The 21869-nt window shown below is 36.6% G+C and overlaps 1 protein-coding gene and 2 long non-coding RNA genes across 3 annotated transcripts in view; 2 read left to right on the forward strand and 1 right to left on the reverse strand.

Moving 5' to 3' along the window:
• Window positions 1-21869, forward strand: part of EYS (eyes shut homolog) — a 1174088-nt gene that overhangs the window by 783879 nt on the left and 368340 nt on the right. Inside the window, 1 exon segment of the mRNA XM_006211933.3 lies at window positions 16016-16128. Coding sequence (XP_006211995.2) covers window positions 16016-16128 — 113 coding nt within the window.
• Window positions 2029-2667, forward strand: LOC140697819 (uncharacterized). Its single transcript, XR_012075174.1, has 2 exons — window positions 2029-2102; window positions 2196-2667. It is a non-coding gene; the product is annotated as an uncharacterized lncRNA (long non-coding RNA).
• LOC140697820 (uncharacterized) lies at window positions 18948-21684 on the reverse strand. The gene is made up of 2 exons (XR_012075175.1): window positions 21553-21684; window positions 18948-19082 (listed from the first exon to the last, which is right to left on the reverse strand). It is a non-coding gene; the product is annotated as an uncharacterized lncRNA (long non-coding RNA).

The following is a 21869-nucleotide window of genomic DNA, read 5'->3' on the forward strand; positions in this document are numbered from 1 at the left end:
TACATACTTTATCTTCATCATATGTCTTTAAAATTGAATGTATGTCTTAAACTCACTGTTCATCCACGCGGGACCAGCCACATCACAAGTGTTCAGTAGCCCCCTGTGGTGAGTGACCGTATGTCGACAGAAGAACTAGGTACTCAGCATTGTGATGGGCTCCTTTGCTCTGATGCACATGCCTTTAGATGTGCTATCAGTTGTTCATTCACTCTTTAGCAAATGTTTCTTATGATTTTATTGTTTGTCAAATGTTGGGCAATCACTGAAAATATAACACTAAGTACAAAAGTGCAACTCTTTTGGAGTTGGGACAACTGAAGGAAGGGGAGATACATAATCCTGTAAACTATTCCAAGAGCAATGTGTCTGACGATTGGGAAATACATAAGGGGCGGGCATGTAACCCAGCTCGGGTCATAACAAGGTGGATGGAGTCTGAAAGGATGGCAGTGATAGTCTGTTTCAGTTTTGCAGTTAAGCTCATTAGTGTCCTCTTTTTTCTTTCTCTCTCTCTCTCTCTCTCTCTTTTCCTTTTTTCCTGGCTTGTTTTAAGTTCTCCAGCCTCTTTTCTCACTGAGTGCAAACCCCAGCTGTATCCCCGCCTCTGCCCGGGTTTCAGTCTCCTCAGCTCTGTAGGTCCCTGCAGTGTCTCCAGACCTGGCTTGCCCTGTGTCTCTGTGTGTGTCCTGACCTCTGCCTGGGACCACCTCTAATTACCCTCACCAGTGGTCTCCTGTTGTCCTTCCTCTGATTTTTGACACTTCTTCCCCCACAAGTGAAGTCGAAGTTAATTTCCCCTTAATAGGATTCCTTCCTTGGCAACCTGTGTTTATATCTCTCCTAGCGCTTCTCATCTTGTTTTTACTGCCATCATCACTTTGTCTTCCATTTTATTCCACTTCCGTACGTACCTCTGAAATGATTGACTTTTCTCATTAACTTGTTTTAGAATCTCCATCACTATCTGGGTGCACAGGGACTTGCACATGTCTATTGACTTAGAAAGGTATTGAATTTAATTTTATTTTTGGATTGTATTAATTTCAATAGAGTAGAATTAAATGAGGCTTACTGACAAACATGCAGAAAATACAGTTCTTGAAAACAGATCACTTAATGTTGGAAATGCTTTGAAGAGTAACCAGTTCTGTTATTTGAGATGGTAGATAATGAAGTCTCATACAAAACGTTGAATGTTTTAAACTTTCAAATAGATCCTAACTATTGTCTGTCTCTTCCTTTGTCCTTCTCAAGAAATCTATTAATACAAAGTGGAGAAAGTTATCTGCAATAATCGAACTTCTCCTTTGCTCTTTCTTATACTCATTGCATTGCCCAGAGAGTCAATGTTCTTTTCAGCTACTGTCAGGTTTTTATAAATATCTATGAACTCTAGTAATTAGAGATAAATACTGTCTATTGTGTCCCTTTCCTCACAACCTCACCAGCAGGGGGTGTGTTACAAAGAAAGCAAGCTTGGGTTAAATTATGTCAAATATGTATCAGCCAATAAGCAAAAAAAAGTTATATCACCACATCGTCTAGTCTGGGAAAATCTCATATGTCCTTAGGTCCCTTAACTCCATTTTAAGCGAAAGGTTAATTTTCAGGCTAATATATGACGCTCTGATGGCAGCAAACAGCTTTGTGGTACAGTCCGGTGACAGCTTCTTCTGTAAAATGAAGAAAGTTGACAAATGAGGCTGCATACCAAGACCTGTTCTGTGATTGCCGTATTCCTATCCTTCATTATGAAATCTTTCTAAATGACCAGAGCACTGGAAAGCACTCATTTCTTCCCTCTAAAATATTAGAGCTAACCTCCCAGGTACTAAGTGACAAAATAAATTTCATATTTTGATGAGGACATCCAAACTATTAAGTAACCAATTTCCTTATACGTCATTCCCCCAAAACGTTGTCATTAAAACAACACGTATCATTGATTTGCTCACAGTCCTGCAATCTTAATAAGACTCAGTGAGAAACGGTTATTTTTGCTCCGCTTGGAACCTTCTGGGCCTGGAACATCCAAAACGACTTCCTTATTCACGTCTTACGTCTCAGCCGGGATGGTTGGAAAAACAGAGGGATGGCAGGTAACTGCCTCTCTCTCTTTCATATATATATTTATATATATAGTCTCAAAATATATATATTATATATATATATATATATAAACTCTATTCCAGTAAGTGCCTGTGCAGGGTAGATGCTAAAAGTTCCGGTGTTTGTGAGGTGCGTTCCCAGCACGAAGATGTCAGAGGCTGCCGGCTGTGACTTTCCCGGGAACACCCGCGGGCTGCTCCTGCACGGTGTCTGACCTTCAAGGTGGCCTGGCTTGCCTGGACTTCGAGGGGTGCCTGAGCATGGCGGGATCTGGGACCTGGCATGTCCTGGGGCAAAGCTCTATTTGATGCTTCTCTCCCACCCTAAAGACTCATCCATTGTCTCCTGTCACCGTCTCACGCTCCAGGCAGGTGTGTCACCCACAAATTATCATTTCCGATTGTTTCTGTGACCCAGCACTCACTTCCCTTCTCCTTCTGTTCCTTGAATTTTTTCCTACATTCCTGCTCTTTTCTCCGGTTTTCTCATCCCTCCCTCTATCTTCTGCTGTGTTGCTGGTGTTCCTCAGATCATTACAATTAATGCCAATTAGAATCTTCTTCTTCTGTGTCTTTACTTTCTGGGTTCTGTTTGGGGGTTTCCTTTTGTGTCCTGAATTGGTTTAGCTGTTCCCTGATTTCACCATCATGTTTACTTTTACTTGATGTTCTTCTGAATGATCAACTTTATGCCTGAACATGTAAACAAATTGAATGATGCTCAAACAGTAAAAATTTCAAAAACTTACAGGGACAAAAAATACCATCTTAAAATAGGCATCTTTTCAGTTCAGTTTTTTTATAAGTAAAAATATCTGTGCTTTCTTCAATAAAATTCCAAGAGCCACTTAAATTTAAAATTTAAGAGCCACAGACTGTGTTCCATTCCTACTTTTTTTGATAGACGGGTGATGATTTTGAGCAGCTTCTAATGAAGTAATAGCCAGTATGTAATGAACACATGCCCTGAGCCAGACGGTCTATTTAGATTTTTACACAAAACTAGTTAATTTCCTCATCATAACAACCCCCAAGGGGTACGAACTATTTTACTCTCCACTTGAAAATGAAGAAACTAAACTAAATTTAGCAGGATTAAATAATTTATCTGAGTCACAGTCAACATGTTACACAGGGAAGAAAACTCATCAAGACATGAAAATGTTTGGTAATGAAACAACTGCCTTCAAACCCCTCCCGTCCTAGCATCTTAGCTTAACATCCATGTTCAGCCCATCACACCAACATCAGAAGGAGAGCCCACAGTCAAGTGGTAAAGCAGTAGGAAAATTCAATGCAAATTGTTTATAAAAGGAAAACTGCATACCTTACAAAAGACGCGAGACTTCTCAGTGTCAATTAAGTTGATATTGAAAACTCTGTAATCACGTGCAGAATCACAGATAAATGAGAAGATGGCAGAGTTAAACATTAAAAATTGAAAAGAAAGTCCAGAAGGATGGTGACAGGGGAGGCACTTTAAAAGAGAATGATTTGAATTATGAGAAATTAAATGAGGCTCCTGGGAAAACTGATGAAGTCTCAGAATAGTTTCACAATGATAGCCCCATTTATGACTGCTGTTAAAGTGAAATGAGCGGGGGAGGGTATAGCTCAGTGGTAAAACACATGCTTAGCATGCACAAGGTCCTGGGTTCAATCCCCAGTACCTCCACTAAAAATAATGAAAATGTTTTTAATTTTTTAGTTTAAAAAATAAATAAAATGAAAGTAAAATACATTTTTATATGATTATATAGTTTTATTAGGAGGATTATGCCCTCCCACTTCTTCTACCCACCCTCCAAAAAACTTACAATTTCTGATTCATTCTTTGTTCTAATAATTAAAGCATAATCACTATATTTTCTATAATTTAAACATTTTTATTAAAAATCATGTATTTAGTCATATATTTTTAAATAAAGGAAGGAAAGAAACACTTTTTCATATTTATTATGAGATGTTGATACACTTATAAATAGATTGCTTTTAAGGGGTCTCATCTGAGTACCAGTTGTCCTCAGATAATTAATTAGCAGCCTCTGCTTCTCATTTCAGAGAAGTCTTCAACATCAGTAGGAAAATTTATTTTGACTCTTTCTCTTTTGTCATGCAAATAAGTATTATGACCAAGGAAAATGTACCCTTGTGTTTTAAATGTTATTTCATGAATTTCTACTAAAATTTATTTAGGATTTGGTGGAGGACTGAGTTCTTACATTCATGCTTAGTGATTTTTCAGTATAGATTTTGCTGGCCATGCACACTGCTTTTCTATACCTCCCCTGTTGTCATTCCTAGTTATTGTTTGAAAGCCAGCAGTTAATGTCAAAGATATTGAAGTTGAAGCTTTTATATAAAGTCACAAGGTGACAGAAGGTGGCACTAACTCCAGCAAACAAATTGTTGAGGGCTTCTTGCATGACAGTTAATATCATCACTCTGTGTTGAGTGTTCAAACAATCCCATACAGAGGTAATAAAAAATGATCCTGGAAAAATCCTACTAAACAGCCTAAAAATAACAACTATATAAAATTCAACTTATTCCAAGTTCAATAAAGCAAAAATGCTTCTGAGAATACACTTGGAGGCACATAATAAAAGCACTGGCTGTTCGTAAAAGTCATCTCCATGCGTGGGTCCACCTTACGTTCAAAATGATAGCTGCCACTGAATTTAGAAGTGGGGGGGACATAAAAAGCTCTGGCACTGAAAACAATATGTAGCCCAATTATATGAATGAGATGTATCCTAAGTTATACGCCAGTTTGAAGAAAAGGAAAAAAAATGCCATTATTGAAGCATCATTTTTGTGATACGTTTTCCTTAAGCCCAAGAGAAGCTTTACTTACGTTAGAATTGTGAGAATTTATGTTTGGAGAGGCCACTGCTTTTATTATAAGATAGGAAATACCCAGAAAGTGTAATTAAAATTTAAAAGTTGAATCTGAATCTAGACTAAATATGTTTAATACTCTTTTAAAAATGATACGCATATAATATGTATTACATGATAGCTGTTTCTTCAAATTATGCCACTTTATGATTATCTCCTTGGACCCATCGGAGAACCAGCTTTCCCTTATTTGTGTTCCTATAGCACTGTTTACATACTCTGTGTAGAAGTCAGTTTTCTATGTGCCTGTGTCCTTCCCTAGATGAGAACAGGCACTGCATTTTATTTGCATTTCTAACCCCAGGGTCTCAGACAGGAGACCTGGCGCACAGTATGTCCAAAGAACACATTTTCTGAATAAATCGTCAAATGGCTTTCTTTAAAAATGCATTTTATAGCTCTTAATGTAATATGCTGATAGTAGGAATATATTGTAGTTCCATATTCTTTAGAACTCCATTTTCCAGAAAGGGTAAATTTTTAGATACATTGTTGTGTTCAAAACCTTACAGCATATCTCTTGTTACTTGAGATTAATTTTCCGACTCTGAGTTTCTCCTAGGTTATTAAGATAAAACATTTCTGAGTCCCTTTGTTGCAAAGGGCTGGATCAGTTAAGCCTTTTGCTTAAGCCTTTTGTTTTTCATTGTTGTTGTTTTTTTTTCTTGCATCTGAGAACCCACAAGCCATAGGAGCTGGGTAACATATTCATTGAAACTGAAGTCCCTTAAAATCTGCCCTCTTTTGAGAAGCAGTTACTTTTCTTTGGCATTCCCTAACCTAGCTAGTGCATTTCACTTATTAGCAGGCATACTGGTTTTCTCTTTGGCATTCTGCAGGCCCATTACATATAGGAATAGAGCTGAGCCTTTATTATTACTACCCTGAATGTATTTCATAGTAAAAGAAGTAAAAAAAAAAAAAAAAAAAGAGAGAGAGAGAAAGAAAATAATTTTCCATCTAAACTTTCATATTTAGTTTCAAGAAAGCTGGAACTACTTATAGTTGAATTTCCAAAAACTCTAGCTTGACCAAAAAAAGTATCTTCACAATTGAAGAAAATGATGAATAATTACCCTCACCTTGCATATGTTACTGCAGATCAGAAATAGCTCTAGCTTATGGTGCAACAAGAAAAATCTGACCCACAACCACATGGCGCTCACAGGAAGAAGTCCTAGGGAACCTTTCAGCTGGCGTAGAGCGTCTCCAATAACGGCCCACGTTCCCCCTCGTCTCCCATTTAGGAGCACAGTGTGCCCTTCCCAGCACCCCAGCATGAGGTCAGAGTGTGGGAAAATTGAGTGAAGTTAGAATTGTTCAAGAATGGTCAAAAGTATGAAACCAGACAGTTGTGAAAGAGAAATCGTGAAGGTCCGTTTCTTGTAAAGGTTTGTTTTCCTTACTCGCAGTGCTTGGATAGTAACACCTGCATCAGAAGATCTTTATGTGAATTAGACACTGTAACGTGCGCCCCGTGCTTGCAGATCGCAGCGCTTAGCGCACACTGAGCACTCAGCAGGTGATACGCCCTCCTTTCCTTTTCTTTCTTTGTCAACATTGAGACCATTGTCATCATCATTGAACTTGAGGTTCTAAAATCAAGTCAGAGAAACTAATATAAGAGTAAAAATATAAGAGACCATGTTTCGAAGTCATATATGTGTATGTGTTTTTTTTAACTGTCATTCTGGCTGGAAAAAAGCAAATTAACATCAATATTATGGTGTTGCAGGGGTTAGCTGGAAAACTCTAATCACATATTAGACTGCAAAAGATCAATAAGTAAGAATTAAAATGATGAGAATAAAAATTCTTGCTAAGACTAAGTAAGTGTGCTCACATTATTCACGTTCCAATTACCCCTGTTAAGAGTGATAAAGATCTTTTGGCCCATATTCAGTGAATGGTTCAAATTATTGAGGAGACTTGAAATTACTTGAGGAAGACTAGGTAGCTACAGAAAGCTATGAGTTTTTCAAATATTGGCAGAGTTGGTACAAGGAAGAGAGATGAGATTTGTTTCACATTGTAAATGAGGCAGAATGAGTACTGGTATGGACTGAATGTGCCCCCACCCAATCCACACAGTAAAGCCCTAACCCCCATGTTGCTATATTTGGAGATACAGCCTAAATGGGGTCATAAGGATAGAGCCTTGTAAAAAATAAGGGTCAATTTTTTTCAATTTTATAAATATATTTAAAAATAAAAACACTTTCTTAATTTTACTTTTCTATTTTTTGAAAATAGAATATTCTTTTATTTGAAGTCACAAGTTATGATATGCTTTCACTGAGACAAATGATAAGTTAACAGCCTGACATTAGTCCTCTTGATGCTTTTGGAAATTTGGATTGGCTGTAACATCTGGAAGTCCAGGATGAACAAGACTAAAGGTTATTTTATCTTAACCCCCCCTCCCCCACATTTTATGATTCTTCATCTCTATTACTCCTGATACAGAATGACAAGATATTATATAAAATGGAAAATAATGCATACATTTCTTTTTGATGGTAAAATCACGGACACTTCTTATCCTGGAAGGCACTAGACTCACTTGGCCCTTGGTTTCAGTAACCATCCATACTGAAGGATTTGATTCCTCTCCCAATTTCATATGTGCCATTGTCTTTCTTGTTACCACTTTGCCTACTTTCAACTATGAATTTCTTTCATTTCCATTTCCTGGGATCAAACTCCCGGCTTACTTTGGATACTGTCTCAATTCAACATGACCCCAGATTACTCCTGTCAGCACAGATATGCGCCATATATTATATACCACGTATCACGTCAATTGTTTTTATTGGAACAGACCCTGGAGAGTGAGACAGCCAAGTTCCAATATTCCAGTTAAGGCACTGAAATCACCATGCATGTGAATTCCTGTGAATTAATAGGAAAGCTTTTCATCCTGAGATCCAAGAGCGGGTAGTTTGGGAATAGAGACTGAAGTCCCTTAGAGGTACCCAAATCTCACTCCTTGGGAAGAAACTGCAAGCCTCATTTCTTTTTTTTTTTTTTAATTTTTAATTGAAGTTTAATTGGTTTACAATGTTGTGTCAATTTCTGGTGTACAGCATAATGTTTCAGTCATACATACACATACATATATTCCTTTTCATATTCTTTTTCATCATAAGTTACCACAAGACATTGAATATAGTTTTCTGTGCTCTATACAAGGTCCTTGTTGCTTATCTATTTTATACATAGTAGTTAATATCTGCAAATATCAAACTTTCCATTTATCCCTTCCCACCCCTGGTAACCATAAGTTGGTTTTCTATGTCTATGAACCTGTTTTTGATTTGTAAATAAGTTTATTTGTGTCATTTTTTTAGAGTCCACCTATAAGTGATATCATATGGCATTTTTCTTTCTCTTTCTGGCTTGCTTCACTGAGTATGACAATCTCCAGATCCACCCATGTTGCTGCAAATGGCATTATTTTATTATTTTTTATGGCTGAGTAGCATTCTATTGTATAAGTATACCACATCTTCTTCATCCAGTCATCTGTCGATGGACACTTCGGTGGCTTCCCTGTCTTGCAGGCCTCACTTCTGTACCACAGCACTTCCCCAATGGCTTATGACAGCTGCTCTCTTTTTATGATGCAGTTTAACACTGTGTGGTCCACAAAGCTTTGCCACTTGGAAGCAGGTTCAACCTAGCCGGCAGAGCTCCGAAGCTGGTGAAAGAGACACTAAGGTGCTAACCCTCTCCATCTGGTCACAAGTATTAACGCACAAATGTCCGCTGCAAACACAGATGGCAGAGGGGCCAAGACTAGACTCCATCTGAGCAAATCAAAAAATTCCACTTTTTTAAAGGCCTAAGGAAGAATACAGACAGGATGTTCAGTAAGGAGATGAGCATCATTATCCAGTGACAGATGAGATGCCATTGCATTCTCATCACCAAAAGGCCTGAGGATCCCAGCAGGCCTTCTGGAAATGTCCACTGATTCCATCATCACAGCTTTACAGGCACAAAGTTAAAGCCGCATAGAACAAACACAGCTTCACCTCAAAAATCAATGGAAAATATTCTTCCTGGACTGGGTTCATCTCATCAGTCTTCAGATTACCCTGTATCAGGGCTCAGCAAACCACAGCCTGTGGGCCAAATCTGATGCGCCACCTGTTTTCAAATTCAAGTTTTGCTGGAGCACAGCTACCCCCACCTGTTCATGTTTTGCAGGGCTGCTTTCACACCACAGGGACAGCATCTCAATTACAGAGGTCACATATCCTAAAATATTTACTCTCTCTTCCTTTTCAGAAAAAAGTTTGCTGACATCACTATAATATAATAGTGTATTAACCAGAATAAGAACACTTATCCCAGAACTATGTCATCTCTGTCCCCAAAAAGCTTCCAAAATTTGGTTCAAACACATCCCTTTTATTTAGTACTGGGAAATTCGAAAAAGGGTAAATTACCCAGATGTGACAGAGAGTTAGGAGCATCCTGTATGTATCTGCCAGAGAAAAATATTTTGAAGAAGTTACCTGATGGAAAAGAAGTATAAGCATTTTTGGGATCCCTTTTAGATGAAAAATAAAAGTTTCACTTGCTCCATAGCATCTTAATTGATTTGGCAGTTCGAGTTTAACTGTAGTCTCTTCAAACTGGAAATAAAAGGCCACCCATGTACCACAGTTTTTTGTTGTGTTTTGTTTTGTTTTGTTTTGTTTTACTTTACTATATGATATTCCCTGAAAGGAAAAAAAAAAGGCATCAACAATTGCATGTATAATTCTATCATAAGAAACTAAGGACCAGAGTCTGAATTCTAATTATTTTTATTGTCATTTTTTGAAAGTAGTTTTCTTATTACATATTTCAATTATTTTGTTTTGATTCGAGTTACCTAATGTGATCACACAAATATTAATTGGCCAAAGAGAACCGCTGGATAAATGCAAATTGATTCTGCCCCCAGAAATAGATGTTGACTAATTCAAGTTTAATGAGGCTCAAAATAGCATTTTAAGTACATTTTTATTTTTTATAGATTTTAATCATATCTGTCTTTAGGGCTTGGTTTCAGGAATGCTAAAGAACTATTCTGGGCTAATTAAGCTTGCTCACCTGACAGATTTTCCACAGCTCACTCGACTCTGTTCAGAGCTACAGCAGCCATAGTCAGAATGGGAGAGGGAAAAGGGAGATTCTGTCAGAACAGATTTTGACAATATGGAGACAATTCCATCCCCAAATCACTCTGCATAACAATGTCATGCATAACTTCAAAATTGCACATATATGGATAACTGTCGTCTCTGTACCAGAATCCAAAGCCCATGTAGAAACACCTCCTCCCTGATCAGGTGAATTTGTCCATCTGGTGAAGACAAAAGACTGGGGAAATGTGAAATTTAAAGTGTGTTGTTTAAGCCCATACTAAGAACATTCATTTTGATTGTTTGGAATTATGATTGAAATATTCAGAAATATAATTACTCAACACTTAAATAAACTCATTCTCCTAATGGATAAGCTGCTTCACAGAAAGGGGCTCAGTAATTTTGGAAGTTGCACCAGCTCTCATGGGACCACAATATGCCATTTCATTTTTTAAAGAAATAAATGACTAGAGTAAATAGCATTCAAATGGCAAACAGCAAGTGAAATGGAACTCAACTGAAACAGAAATTCCAAGCCCTACATATGGCATTTTTTTTCTTTTTGCTATTGGATATTTAAATGATATAAATACAATAACATGTTGTCATGTTGGACCTGGAACCAGGCTTCACTTTACTATGACAATAAGGCTACACTTCAGTTACTGCTTTTGCTAAAAGGGGAAACTTAGAGGCGTGTGGGCAGGAGTCAATGAGACAATGCATATCAAGTGTTTTGCAGAGTCCCTGACATCTTAAAGTTTTCTGATCACATACTCCTCAGGTTCCCGAAGCTAGACACCACCTCCCACTTCCCAGCCCAAGCTGTGGTGGGGCTGTGGGCTTCTCCTGGGACTCCCGTCCTTGTTGGTTTCTGGACGTTGTCTGTTAACTCTCCCACAGATGAACTCTGCCTGCTTCTTCACATCCTCTGTCTTGTGCCCAGTGGCCACTCAGTAAATACTTGAATTAAAGTTTGAACTGATTAATGTGTGCTTGAAACAATAAGTTAGACTCTCTCCAGAAATAAACTGCTCAGGGAAGTGATTTAGATCTATTTAGAAGCTTCAGCAACTCTGCTAGGAGCTTGGATTTGGATCAAATAACCTGGGCTTCTGTCTCCACCTAACAGCTAATTTTGGAGCCATGCTTGTGGAAAAATCGATGGGTACAAACACTCCTGTAATGATTACTTAATGTATAGTAAAAGTCAGCAGAGAAACATGTCTGTATACTGCACTGTGGGAAACTACTCTGAATTTTCGTACATGGTGTCTTAACAATCACAAGAGCCCAGGGAGGCTGATAATTTTATTATCTGCATTTTACTAGTGAGGAAACTAAGGAATAAGGAAGACACACAGTTTCGCAGTAGGGTCAGAATTTAAACCTGGCTACTTCACTCCAGCATCATGCTCGTATGCAAAATTCACGTGCAATGTTGGATTTGCATGTTAATCTTGCATATTCATCTACTAATTTGCATATTCATGTCCAAAATTGCCTGTTTTTCCTCATGTGTGAGATAAGTTTTGGTAGTGTGTGGACAAAGTTTTATTTTATTTGTTTTAATTCTAACTTTATTTTAGTGTGGTTTGAGATAAACTGCACATCAAACTTGTAATTTCTTGAGTACTTTTGCTTAGGACAAAATGAGTGAATAGAGGTGTTGCTCCTGCTTTGTTTCAAAGAAACCTGTGGCTAAACAACAGGGTCCTACTATATAGCACAGGGAACTATATTCAATATCTTACAATAACCTATAATTTTAAAATATGTGAAAGATATATATGTATAACTGCATCACTGTGCTGTACACCAGAAACTAACCCATTGTAAATCAACTATACTTCAACTAAAAAAATGAAGCAAACAGTAATTTTAGAAGATTTCAGCTATAGCAACAATTATAAGGCAGTTTGTAAATGATCAAAGGCTAAGCAATCATATTAAGAAATATCCTGGAAAGTTCTTCCTTCATTTCAACTCATTAGAATGTATTTCTTCCTTCTCTGAAACAAAATAAAATATCAAAAGACTTCATAATTATGTACACGGTATACACATTAATTATAATTAAGCATAGCACTACACATAGTGTTATTCATATAATTATCCTAAACATACTCATATGTGTATGCACTTTTTAATGGAATCTGGTAATAAAAATGGCAGTGCCTTTAATGACACACTACACAGATTTCTCAGAAAATTCCAAATTCATCTATGTGATACATGGAGTCAAATTATTTCCTAGGAAACTTGAGAATGTATTAAATTTATATTACATCTCGAATTAAGGGGGGGAAGTAGGCTGTTATCTGAAGAGGGGAAACGATGTAGGTGGAGCAAGAAGAAGAGAAAATCATGGCAGTTTTCAGATGCGTGAATCTTGCCTCAGAGACAATAAAAGCGGCAGGAAAATACTTCTTTCAAAGGTCCCTTCTCACTGACAAGGAAACAAACTGCAAAGGTGCGCGTCTGGCTTCGCTGTCACTGGCCCACCTACAGAATTAATACGTAGCATATAAGATTAGAACACGCGTGCCCTGTAGAAAAGTCTAAAGTCAACAAAAAGAAATGACAAATAACAGTGCTGGTGGCAATAAGCCATTTGGGGCTTTGCTGAACTAATCACTATGGAATTTATTTTAACAGAAGGTTCTCTGCATAAAACTGTGATTTAATTTATATTTTCCAGGAAAGAATATGTGATTGTTTCTATCTGACCATAAATCTCTTTGCTTCCATCCCCTCCAGAATTTCCTCCTGATAAGTCAGGATACTGTTAGGATATATCTAGTACACTACATATTGGACTCACTTTTTTTGTTTTCAGACATATGAAACAAACTCATATGATAAACTGAGCTCGATTGTCCTGGTGGTTTGGGGTAAGCACTCTGTGCCTTCAGGCTGTTTGGACGCCGGCCCTGCGCGGCCCATAAAAGCGGGGTTCCCGTGAGCCTTTGCGGTTTCAGTACCGCCGCTAGTCTCTGGGGCTCAAAGCGCCAGTTGCTTTTCCCTGTATTTACAAATTCACTTCCTATAAAGTAGATTTTCTGCTCCTGTGGGACTCTGACAGCCCCAGCACAGATGTTACCCCTGTGCCATCAGGCTGGAAACGCTAGATCGCGGCAACAGCAAACCCACCTGGCAGGGACAGTGTCCCACCTGGCAGTGCCGGGAGCCCTCCGTCTCCCTCTGCCCTTCCTCCCGGTGCTGATGGCCCCAAGCCCAGTATTCCCGCCCTGTCACTCGCTTCTTACCCCCCATTCATCCTTCAGGAAAGAATCTGATCAAAGCAATTATAGCAAGCTTCTAAATGTTTGATAATTTAATATGCTCCTCCCCTGAGGATATTTACACTTCAATAAGCTAAAAGCCTTCATCCAAAAGGATAAATCTCAGAGGGTAGAATTTCTGCCAACAATAAGCCAAAAGGGAGATGTTTTTGTTTGTTTGGTTTTGACATTTGCCTAGTGTCCTTGAAATCTTACCAGGTCTGTTTCAATCACATAATGGGAAAATCCCTTAAATTGGTCACATTAACTTTTATGCACAGAATTTCCAAATGTCTAATCTAGAAGATGTGCAGGTAATTATAGAAAAAGAAAGTTAAGAAGCCAAAATATTTGAAAAGTCATAGAGCTCACAGGATTGACAGCTCAAGACTCAGATGAAGGATAAAGCTTAAGTCCTAAGGCATTTGGATTTAAAAACTGATACAGTGTCCCATTTCCATCTGAGTTTTATAGACTTGCCCAGACAGACTTGTGCGTACTACCGTAATATTATAGATCATCTATTCTAAGATTCTGTGCCAGGAATAAAGCAGTGAAGAGCGCAAACCAAGACCCTATCTTCATGAAACACCTGACAACATTACATTATAAATATTTGTTTGCATATTTATCCTCTGACCTACACTAGAAGCCATTTTAAGGAAGACCATATTTCTTGTTCAGCCATCTGTCTACCCATAGCATAGTTTCTAGTGAATCTAACTCTTAAAAATAAATAGTTGTAGAATAAATTTTAGAGAAATGTTTCTGTTGGACCCAAGTAAAAACCATCAGACAGAACTGTGTAATTAGCAGAAATTCAAAATTTGGGAAAGAGCAGGGCAAGGAGAGAAGGTTGGATGAGAGAGAATTATAAAATTAACAATAAAATAATATTTCCTCAAAGAACAAAAACAATATTTGTTCTTAAAATGGTTATGATTCTGTTCCGCTTTCTTCCATCTAGATAGAACAGTAGGAGCTTAAAAAATAAACAAGCAAGTGTCTTTGATCACCAAAGCTGCTATAACAAAATGCCCCAGGCCGAGCAGCTTATAAGCAACAGAAATTTCTTTCCACGGTTCTGGAGGCTGGCAGTCTGAGAGATCAGGGGGCCAGTGTGGTCCGTGAGAGCCATCTTTTGAGCCACAAATTTCTTGTATCATCACATGGCAAAAGAGTCCAGAGAACTCTGTAGGGTCTTTTTTTTTTAACTTTTTAAAAAATTGAAGTATAGTTGGTTTATGATGTGTTCATTTCATATATGTGTACAGCATAGTGACTCATTTTTACATGTATGTACAGTCCTTTTCATATTATTTTTCATTATAGGCCATTAAAAGGTGTTGAATATAGTTCCCTGTGCTATAAATAAGACCTGTTGTTTATCTATTTTATATATAGTAGTTAGTATCTGCAAATCTCGAACTCCCAATTTATCCCTTCCCTCCCCTTTTCCCCCTGGTAACCGTAAGTTTGTTTTCTATGTCTGTGAGTCTGTTTCTGTTTTATAAATAAGTTCATTTGTGTCATTTTTTTAAGATTCCATGTATAAGTGATACCATGTGATATTTGTCTTTGTCTGACTTACTTCACTTAGTATGACAATCTCCAGGTTCATCCATGTTGCTGCAAATGGCATTATTTCATTCTTTTTGTGGCTGGGTAGTATTCCATTGTATGTGTGTGTGTATCACAAATTCTTTATCCATTCATCTGTCAGGGTTTTTTTAGAGTACAGATCCCATTTCTGAGGGCTCCACCCTCTCAAAGGCTCCTTTTAGTTTTCCAAATTTCTCTTTTTCACATCAGTGTAAATTTATATAAACATATAATTACTGGTGTAGTACAGCATGTTCACAGTGAAAACAAGGAGAAAGTCATGTCTGTTTTTCATTAAGAGGCTATATTTGTTCATCAAAATGAATGCTTTCCAATGTCATTTTCTCTTTTTTGCTCTTGGCCCTTTGGCAATCTTTTTGGACATGATATTTTTGCCCAAGTTTTTTCTAGAAAGGATAGGTAGGCCACACTGCTAAACACAAAAAGCATGCAGAATGCATCAGGGCAACAGGATGTAACAATACTTGTAGCTTATTCGATTTCTTTTGTTCCTGGAAAGAGCTGTTTCTTGATGTTTCCATGGCTGTGGATGGGTTCAAGTAACAAGCATCTGGAAGAAAAAAGGACAAGAAACAGAAGCGAAAGATGGACGAGTGTACTCTCTTGATGGGAAGAATGAGTGTATGAGCTTTTCTCCTATGTTTCAATGAATAATGAAAACTTCTATTATTCATATATAAGTGACTTTGTATAATTCATGCCAAAATAAGATACAGATTCCAGGTAACTTTTGCCTAAGGTGGTATTCTATCCCCATAATTTTGGGGATGATATTTATGAAAAGAGTTGAATTACTTTCTACCAATATATTGAATAAATCAAATCAGGCCCCCAATCAGATTGTACTCTCTGACTTGTTTGCATCACAAATAATAAATTGAAGAAAATAATGTACATTTCCATCCCCTTTCTTCCTCTCTCCTTCTCCCTCCCTCTCTCCCTTCCACCCTCTCAGATTTCTGGACCAGCTGAGAACTTTACGGGCTGCATAGAAGTTATAGAGGTCAATAACTGGGGATCTTTCATCCCGTCCAAGGCAGTGAAAAAAATCCACATTGACAGTTGCAGGTAAAATACTACTAATGGTTTCTTAAATATTTATTCAAGTAACCACCTGGAAAGGTAATATATCTGTTTGAAATCATCTCATTGGGACTAGAACATATTTACCTAATTTTGTTTTCTCTTCACATTTCCGCATTTTGCTTTACTTTCTTTACAAACTACAGCATTTTTAAGCTATACCCCAATTAAGCTGGATCATTTATTTATACTATGTTGCTGCTTTGAGCTATGTAAGACTCATCAGACTTACCAACAAATTATCAGTTACACATGATCAGAAAACGTCACCTATGAGAGCATTCCGAGTATAAACACGCCACCAGTCTTACGCGTGGTGTATTGTTTAGGGTGCTCAAATACTGCTTCTTTGAGAGACAATATTGCTCTCAAAAAGTTGTCAGTGTGCTTAAAGTTTCATTATTAGCAATATTCCTTTCAGACAATCTGCTTCTGGATACAGGAATCTCTTCCTGTGTGTGAAGGATATAAGCAGGGGACAAGACAGTGTAACAGCTTGTCAACAGAATAAACACATTGCTATATTCTGGCAAATTTCTTGAAATATTGAAATCCTACCATTCACTATGGTCTAAGGTGAATACAGTCACACAGCAACTCTCTTTAAGGAGTTTATAGTGTAGTAGAGGAGATATTGATGAAATATTTAAGTGACTATATAAATATGAAGAGTACTTTAGGAAAACAAAGTACAAAAACAAAAGGCTATGAGAACTTTACATATTGGGAGTATAATGAAATCTGCTTACTTCACAGGTATGGGGAAAATGTTTATATTCAAAAAAAATTTTTAATCCCTCAAAAAGTAAAAGGATAGTTTATTCTTCATTGTTTCACCTTTGGCTAATACATTTAAAATATATTTGTGGCATCTATGATGCAGTGGTAGGCAGGGTACGTTTTTTGTTTTTGTTTTGTTTTTAATCAAATGAAAACTTAATATCTTACATTATTTACACTAGATGTGTCATAGCAACTTTAATATAAATCCAACACCAGTAACTCCTTATATTTTACCATTTGTCCCTATTTCTTGTTTAAAGCCTACTTCCATGTTTTTATTTATTTGCAGTTAGCAGTATTTCCTAATATTTAACTCTGAGATTCTTTGCTCTCCACTTTCTGTGTTAAATACTATGATCTGTTAACTGATAGTTAAATAAATTAAGAGCTGTCACTAAATTCATTGAAAATGATACAATCTTTTGATAATTTATATAATTATCCACTAATTTAGCAACTTGATAAAGTTCTTTTTTTAAATTTTATAAATTAGGACACATTTAACTTCTGTCTGTAAGAATAAGCATGAAAGAAAATAAAAATTGTGTGATCTTAGCTATCTGCAAGGCAATTTTTAACACATAAAAAGGTCATGCAATTTTTTTTCTGAATCTAACTTATTCCACTTAGCATACTGTCCTCCAGGTTCATCCATGTTGCCATAATGGCAGGATCTCCTTTTTTAAGACTGAATAATATTCCATTGTATATATGTACGCATATGTCATTGTATATGTACGTGTGTGTGTGTGTGTGTGTATATATATATACAAATTTCTTCATATCTCTTCAAGGTACTGATTTCATTTCCCTTGGGTATATAACCAGAAAAGGGGTTGCTGGATTATATGGTAGTTCTAGTTTCAGTATTTTGAAGAATCTCCACATTGTTTTCCATAATGAGTGTGCCAATTCACATTCCTGCCAAAGTACACTGGGTTCCAAATCTCCTCAACATCTTTTATTTTTGTGGTAATAACCACCCCAGCAGGTGTGAGGTGATACCTCATTGTGGATTTGATTTGCCTTTCCCTGATGGGTAGTGATGTTGAGCAAGTTTTCATATACTTGGTCATTTGTAAGTCTTTTTTGGAAATATGCCTATTTAGGTCCTTTGTCCATTTTGTATGTAATCAGGTATAATCAGGCAGTTTGTCTTTTTTTTGCTAATGAGTTGAATGAGTTTCTTATATATTTCGGGTTGTAACCCCTTATCAGATATATGGTTTCACATATTTTCTCCTGATACATAGGTTGTCTTTCTTAGTGTTAATTGTTTCTTTTTTTTTTTTATTTTCCATGTTGTCCCACTTGTTTGCTCTTGTTTTTGTTGCCTGAGCTTTTGGTGTCATATCCAAAATATCATTCCAAGGACAAATGTCAAGGAGCTTCTCATTGTATAAAATTCTACTAGGAGGTTTATAGTTTCAGGATTTATATTTATGTCTTTAATCCATTTTAAGTTTATTTTTGGTTCACAGTGTAAGATAGGGATCCAGTTTCATTCTTCTGCATGTATCCAGTTCTTTAACACCATTTATTGAAATTTATTCTAAATATGGAATTTATATTAAATTTTAAAAAGATAATGAGATCAACCATATCAAGTATTTAACCATTTAAGAATCAAAATTAAGGTTACAGTGGAAGCTTTGCTTCAGAAAGCCATGCTATGGAAAATGTTTTAGCTGTATTTTAAACAAATTCTACAGTTCTACATGGGAAATGCAGAGACAATATACTACATCCTTGAAACATATTTGTGTTTTCTCAGACAGCTACACTTATTCTCATACATCAAAGACAATTTTATTTATTTTTATTTTTAATTGGGTGTATATCTTGGAATTTTGGAATAAAATAATACATATGTACTTGGAAGTAAGGTTTTTTTTAATTTCTGAACTCTCCAAATCCAAACTAAATAATCCCAACAGCCTTAATAATAAATAAAAGATACAAAATGCACCATTATTATATCTAAATATAATAAAACTTCTATCATTTCTTATATTTTGTGATATTTTTGATATCTTAAGCTTTTAAATGATTTATTCTCTAGAATTCCATAATGGACTTGAGCACATATTTCAGGATTCTTTCGATTTGAGGATGGCAAGATGGCTTTAATATGTAAGAGTAGAATTTCAGAGTACCTATGGGAGAAAAGAATAGACACATGAGTTCTCCAATGATAGACGCATAGTTGTGTCTAAGGATACATTAGAATTGAGCTGGTAAGTGCATAATTCAAGTCCTCAACAATCTAGGCTTAATTACCATCTAAGGCACTTAAATGCATATCTGTGTAAATACAAGTATTACTTGGCAACTCCTTAAATGTCAGGAACGGAATGACCAGTTTTGTGAAATCATAATTTCCTTTGATATATCTGAAAATGACTTGAGCTTCATGTTTGTGTAAATTCTGTTTTCCCCTTGGTGGGGGTTGGGGGTACTTATGTTTAAGTGCATAGCTTTGGTCATACCCTCTTTACTTACATTCCTCAAGTGAAATGACACGTTGATGTCACTTACACCCTGGCTCTAAGCTCAGACCATCAAATGGAAAGGTGGGAACAGTGACCCTGGAACCAGGCATTAGATGGCATTGTGCCAGTTATTATCTGTGTCACTCAGTGCTTCCTTGATTCATAAATGGTGATGCTGACAATAATACTGGCCACACAGTGTTGCTGTAAGAGATGCATAATTTAATATATACTTAAAAAATTCTTAGGACGGGGCCAGATACCTAGGATGGACTTTATCATTATTAGCTATTGTTTTCATTGTAGTTGCTGCACTTTACCATTTGTTCTTCCTCAAATGAAAACTCAACATAGTCCTTTTGCCTGGATTTTTCCAAAGAACAACTAAGATGAAATTCAGAGGGCGGGGTTCAGGAGAAAGGGGTCAAGTATTTCAGAGAACGCCTACAAGGCAAAAATATGAAACATTGAATATAATTCATCCTTGATCTTAGAAACCCCTTGACCACTCTTATCTCAGACATTTCTTAAAGATCTGCTCATGGCCTCGGTCCCAGTCTTATTCTAAGTTGTGTGTCATCCCTAGAATCTGTCCTCACCTCATTATTCTAAGAATTCTAAATGCCTCACATTCCAGAAACTCAATTTAATTTTTCCTATCATATTGAGAAGAGCAATTAACTTTTGTAATGTCATTTTTTTTTACTTCTGCACTATGCCTCAGGGCTTCTTTTTTTCAGAATTAAATATTCTACTATATTTCACACATAAAGGCAATTATTTTCCTAAAAGTAAGTAAAATATTTTTTTCTTATCACATAAATTTGATCAGAAAACATACTTAATACACTGCAACTCCAGAAGGATTGCCTCTACTGTGTTACACAGATGGGAACTAGTGAGCCTGTTAAACGCTAGTTAACTAGCTAGTTTGTGAAAAGTAAGTTTGAGTCAAGTTGATGTATTTCTATGGCAGAAGAGCTAACAGATACGTCAAGTTTCAAAGTTCAGCTCTGCTGCTTCCTATTGATATAACCTTGGCAAAATTACTTAACCTCTCTGAACCTCAGTTTCCTTACCTGTAAAATGAGGACATTAGTAATGGTATCATCTGATTGACATGAGGATTGAATGAAATTTTGCAGAAGCAGTGCACTTAGCACAGTGCCTGGACACAGGAAGGGCTTCCATTTTGGTAACTATTATGATTAACCACCTTCCCATGTGTTTATTTGGCCACACTTCCAGTCAACTAAGGGAATAGTCATCTAAGAATAATAATGATTTCCATGAGAAGTTCAAGTATCTGTTTTTTTTTCCCAGTACAAAATGAACAAAATAATACATTAAAATAAATAATGAGAAATAGATGTAGGCACTTAGGAGCAGAGTACTAACAAATTTGTAGGATCTGTTACACTACAAATTGGGTTCATTTCTATTCCAATTTAGCTTTTTTATTTTGCATAAAACTTTTAACTGAAGTATATTTTCATTTCTCTGCATTGTCGAAACTTTCCAATATTCTCTTCCTGTCTCACTCAAATCTTTGTGCATTGTATGCTTTCCTTGACAATTGAAAGACATCAATATTTATATTTTAAAGTGTATTCTACTATTGGGAAATGAAACATTCAGGGAAAATAAACTATTTTTTAGTTTTGCTATGAAATGGATATAGTTAGCTTTTACTTATACAAATATAATTATACTTGGTAGAATTTGATAGGAATCGTTTCCAAATGTTACTATTCGAGGTTCTGGCAATATATAACATATTTCATTATTATGAAAAATAGAGGCATTGTTTATTTTGGAATAACAGTGTTCACGGTAGTGTTCATGATTAATGACGGTTCTGCAAAAACTCTCTTATACATTCACATCAGTGGTGAGACTGAGGGTCATATACCTCAGAGCCCTCAGGTTTCTATAGACTGCACTACGCTTCAGACCCATTTTATTTTCAATTTCTGCTTTTGATATAATGCATGGCAATCTTCCAAATACTTATTATTGCTTTCAGAATAAAAGTTAAATTCTCTACTAACTTTGCAACAGGACAGTTCACACACCCCTTCCATAATATAGAATTGCCCCATAGAAATAACTGCACAGCCAAGAACACACTTGCCCAGTCCCCTCCACCATGCCCCAGTCTTGCATCTAGGTGGGACTATGGAGCTGGTCCTCATCCACAGGGTGTGAGCTGAAGTCAAGTGTCTGATTTCTGGCCCATGATGCTTAGGAAGTCCGTTAGATGTCATTTACTATATGAAGATGACTTTAAGGACCTAACATATGACTGAAGCTTCTAGAGTTTAGAAAAGTTGACTGTTCTAGAACCCCTCACCCCTAAATAATTCAAGATATATATTGCCGACAGCAACACAGGTCTATCAGGACCCATCAGTGACGTATGAAAACAAAGCCGTGCAGCAAAGTTCAGTT

Source organism: Vicugna pacos, chromosome 8 (genome assembly GCF_048564905.1).
Source record: "Vicugna pacos chromosome 8, VicPac4, whole genome shotgun sequence".
Classification (NCBI taxonomy): domain Eukaryota; kingdom Metazoa; phylum Chordata; class Mammalia; order Artiodactyla; family Camelidae; genus Vicugna; species Vicugna pacos.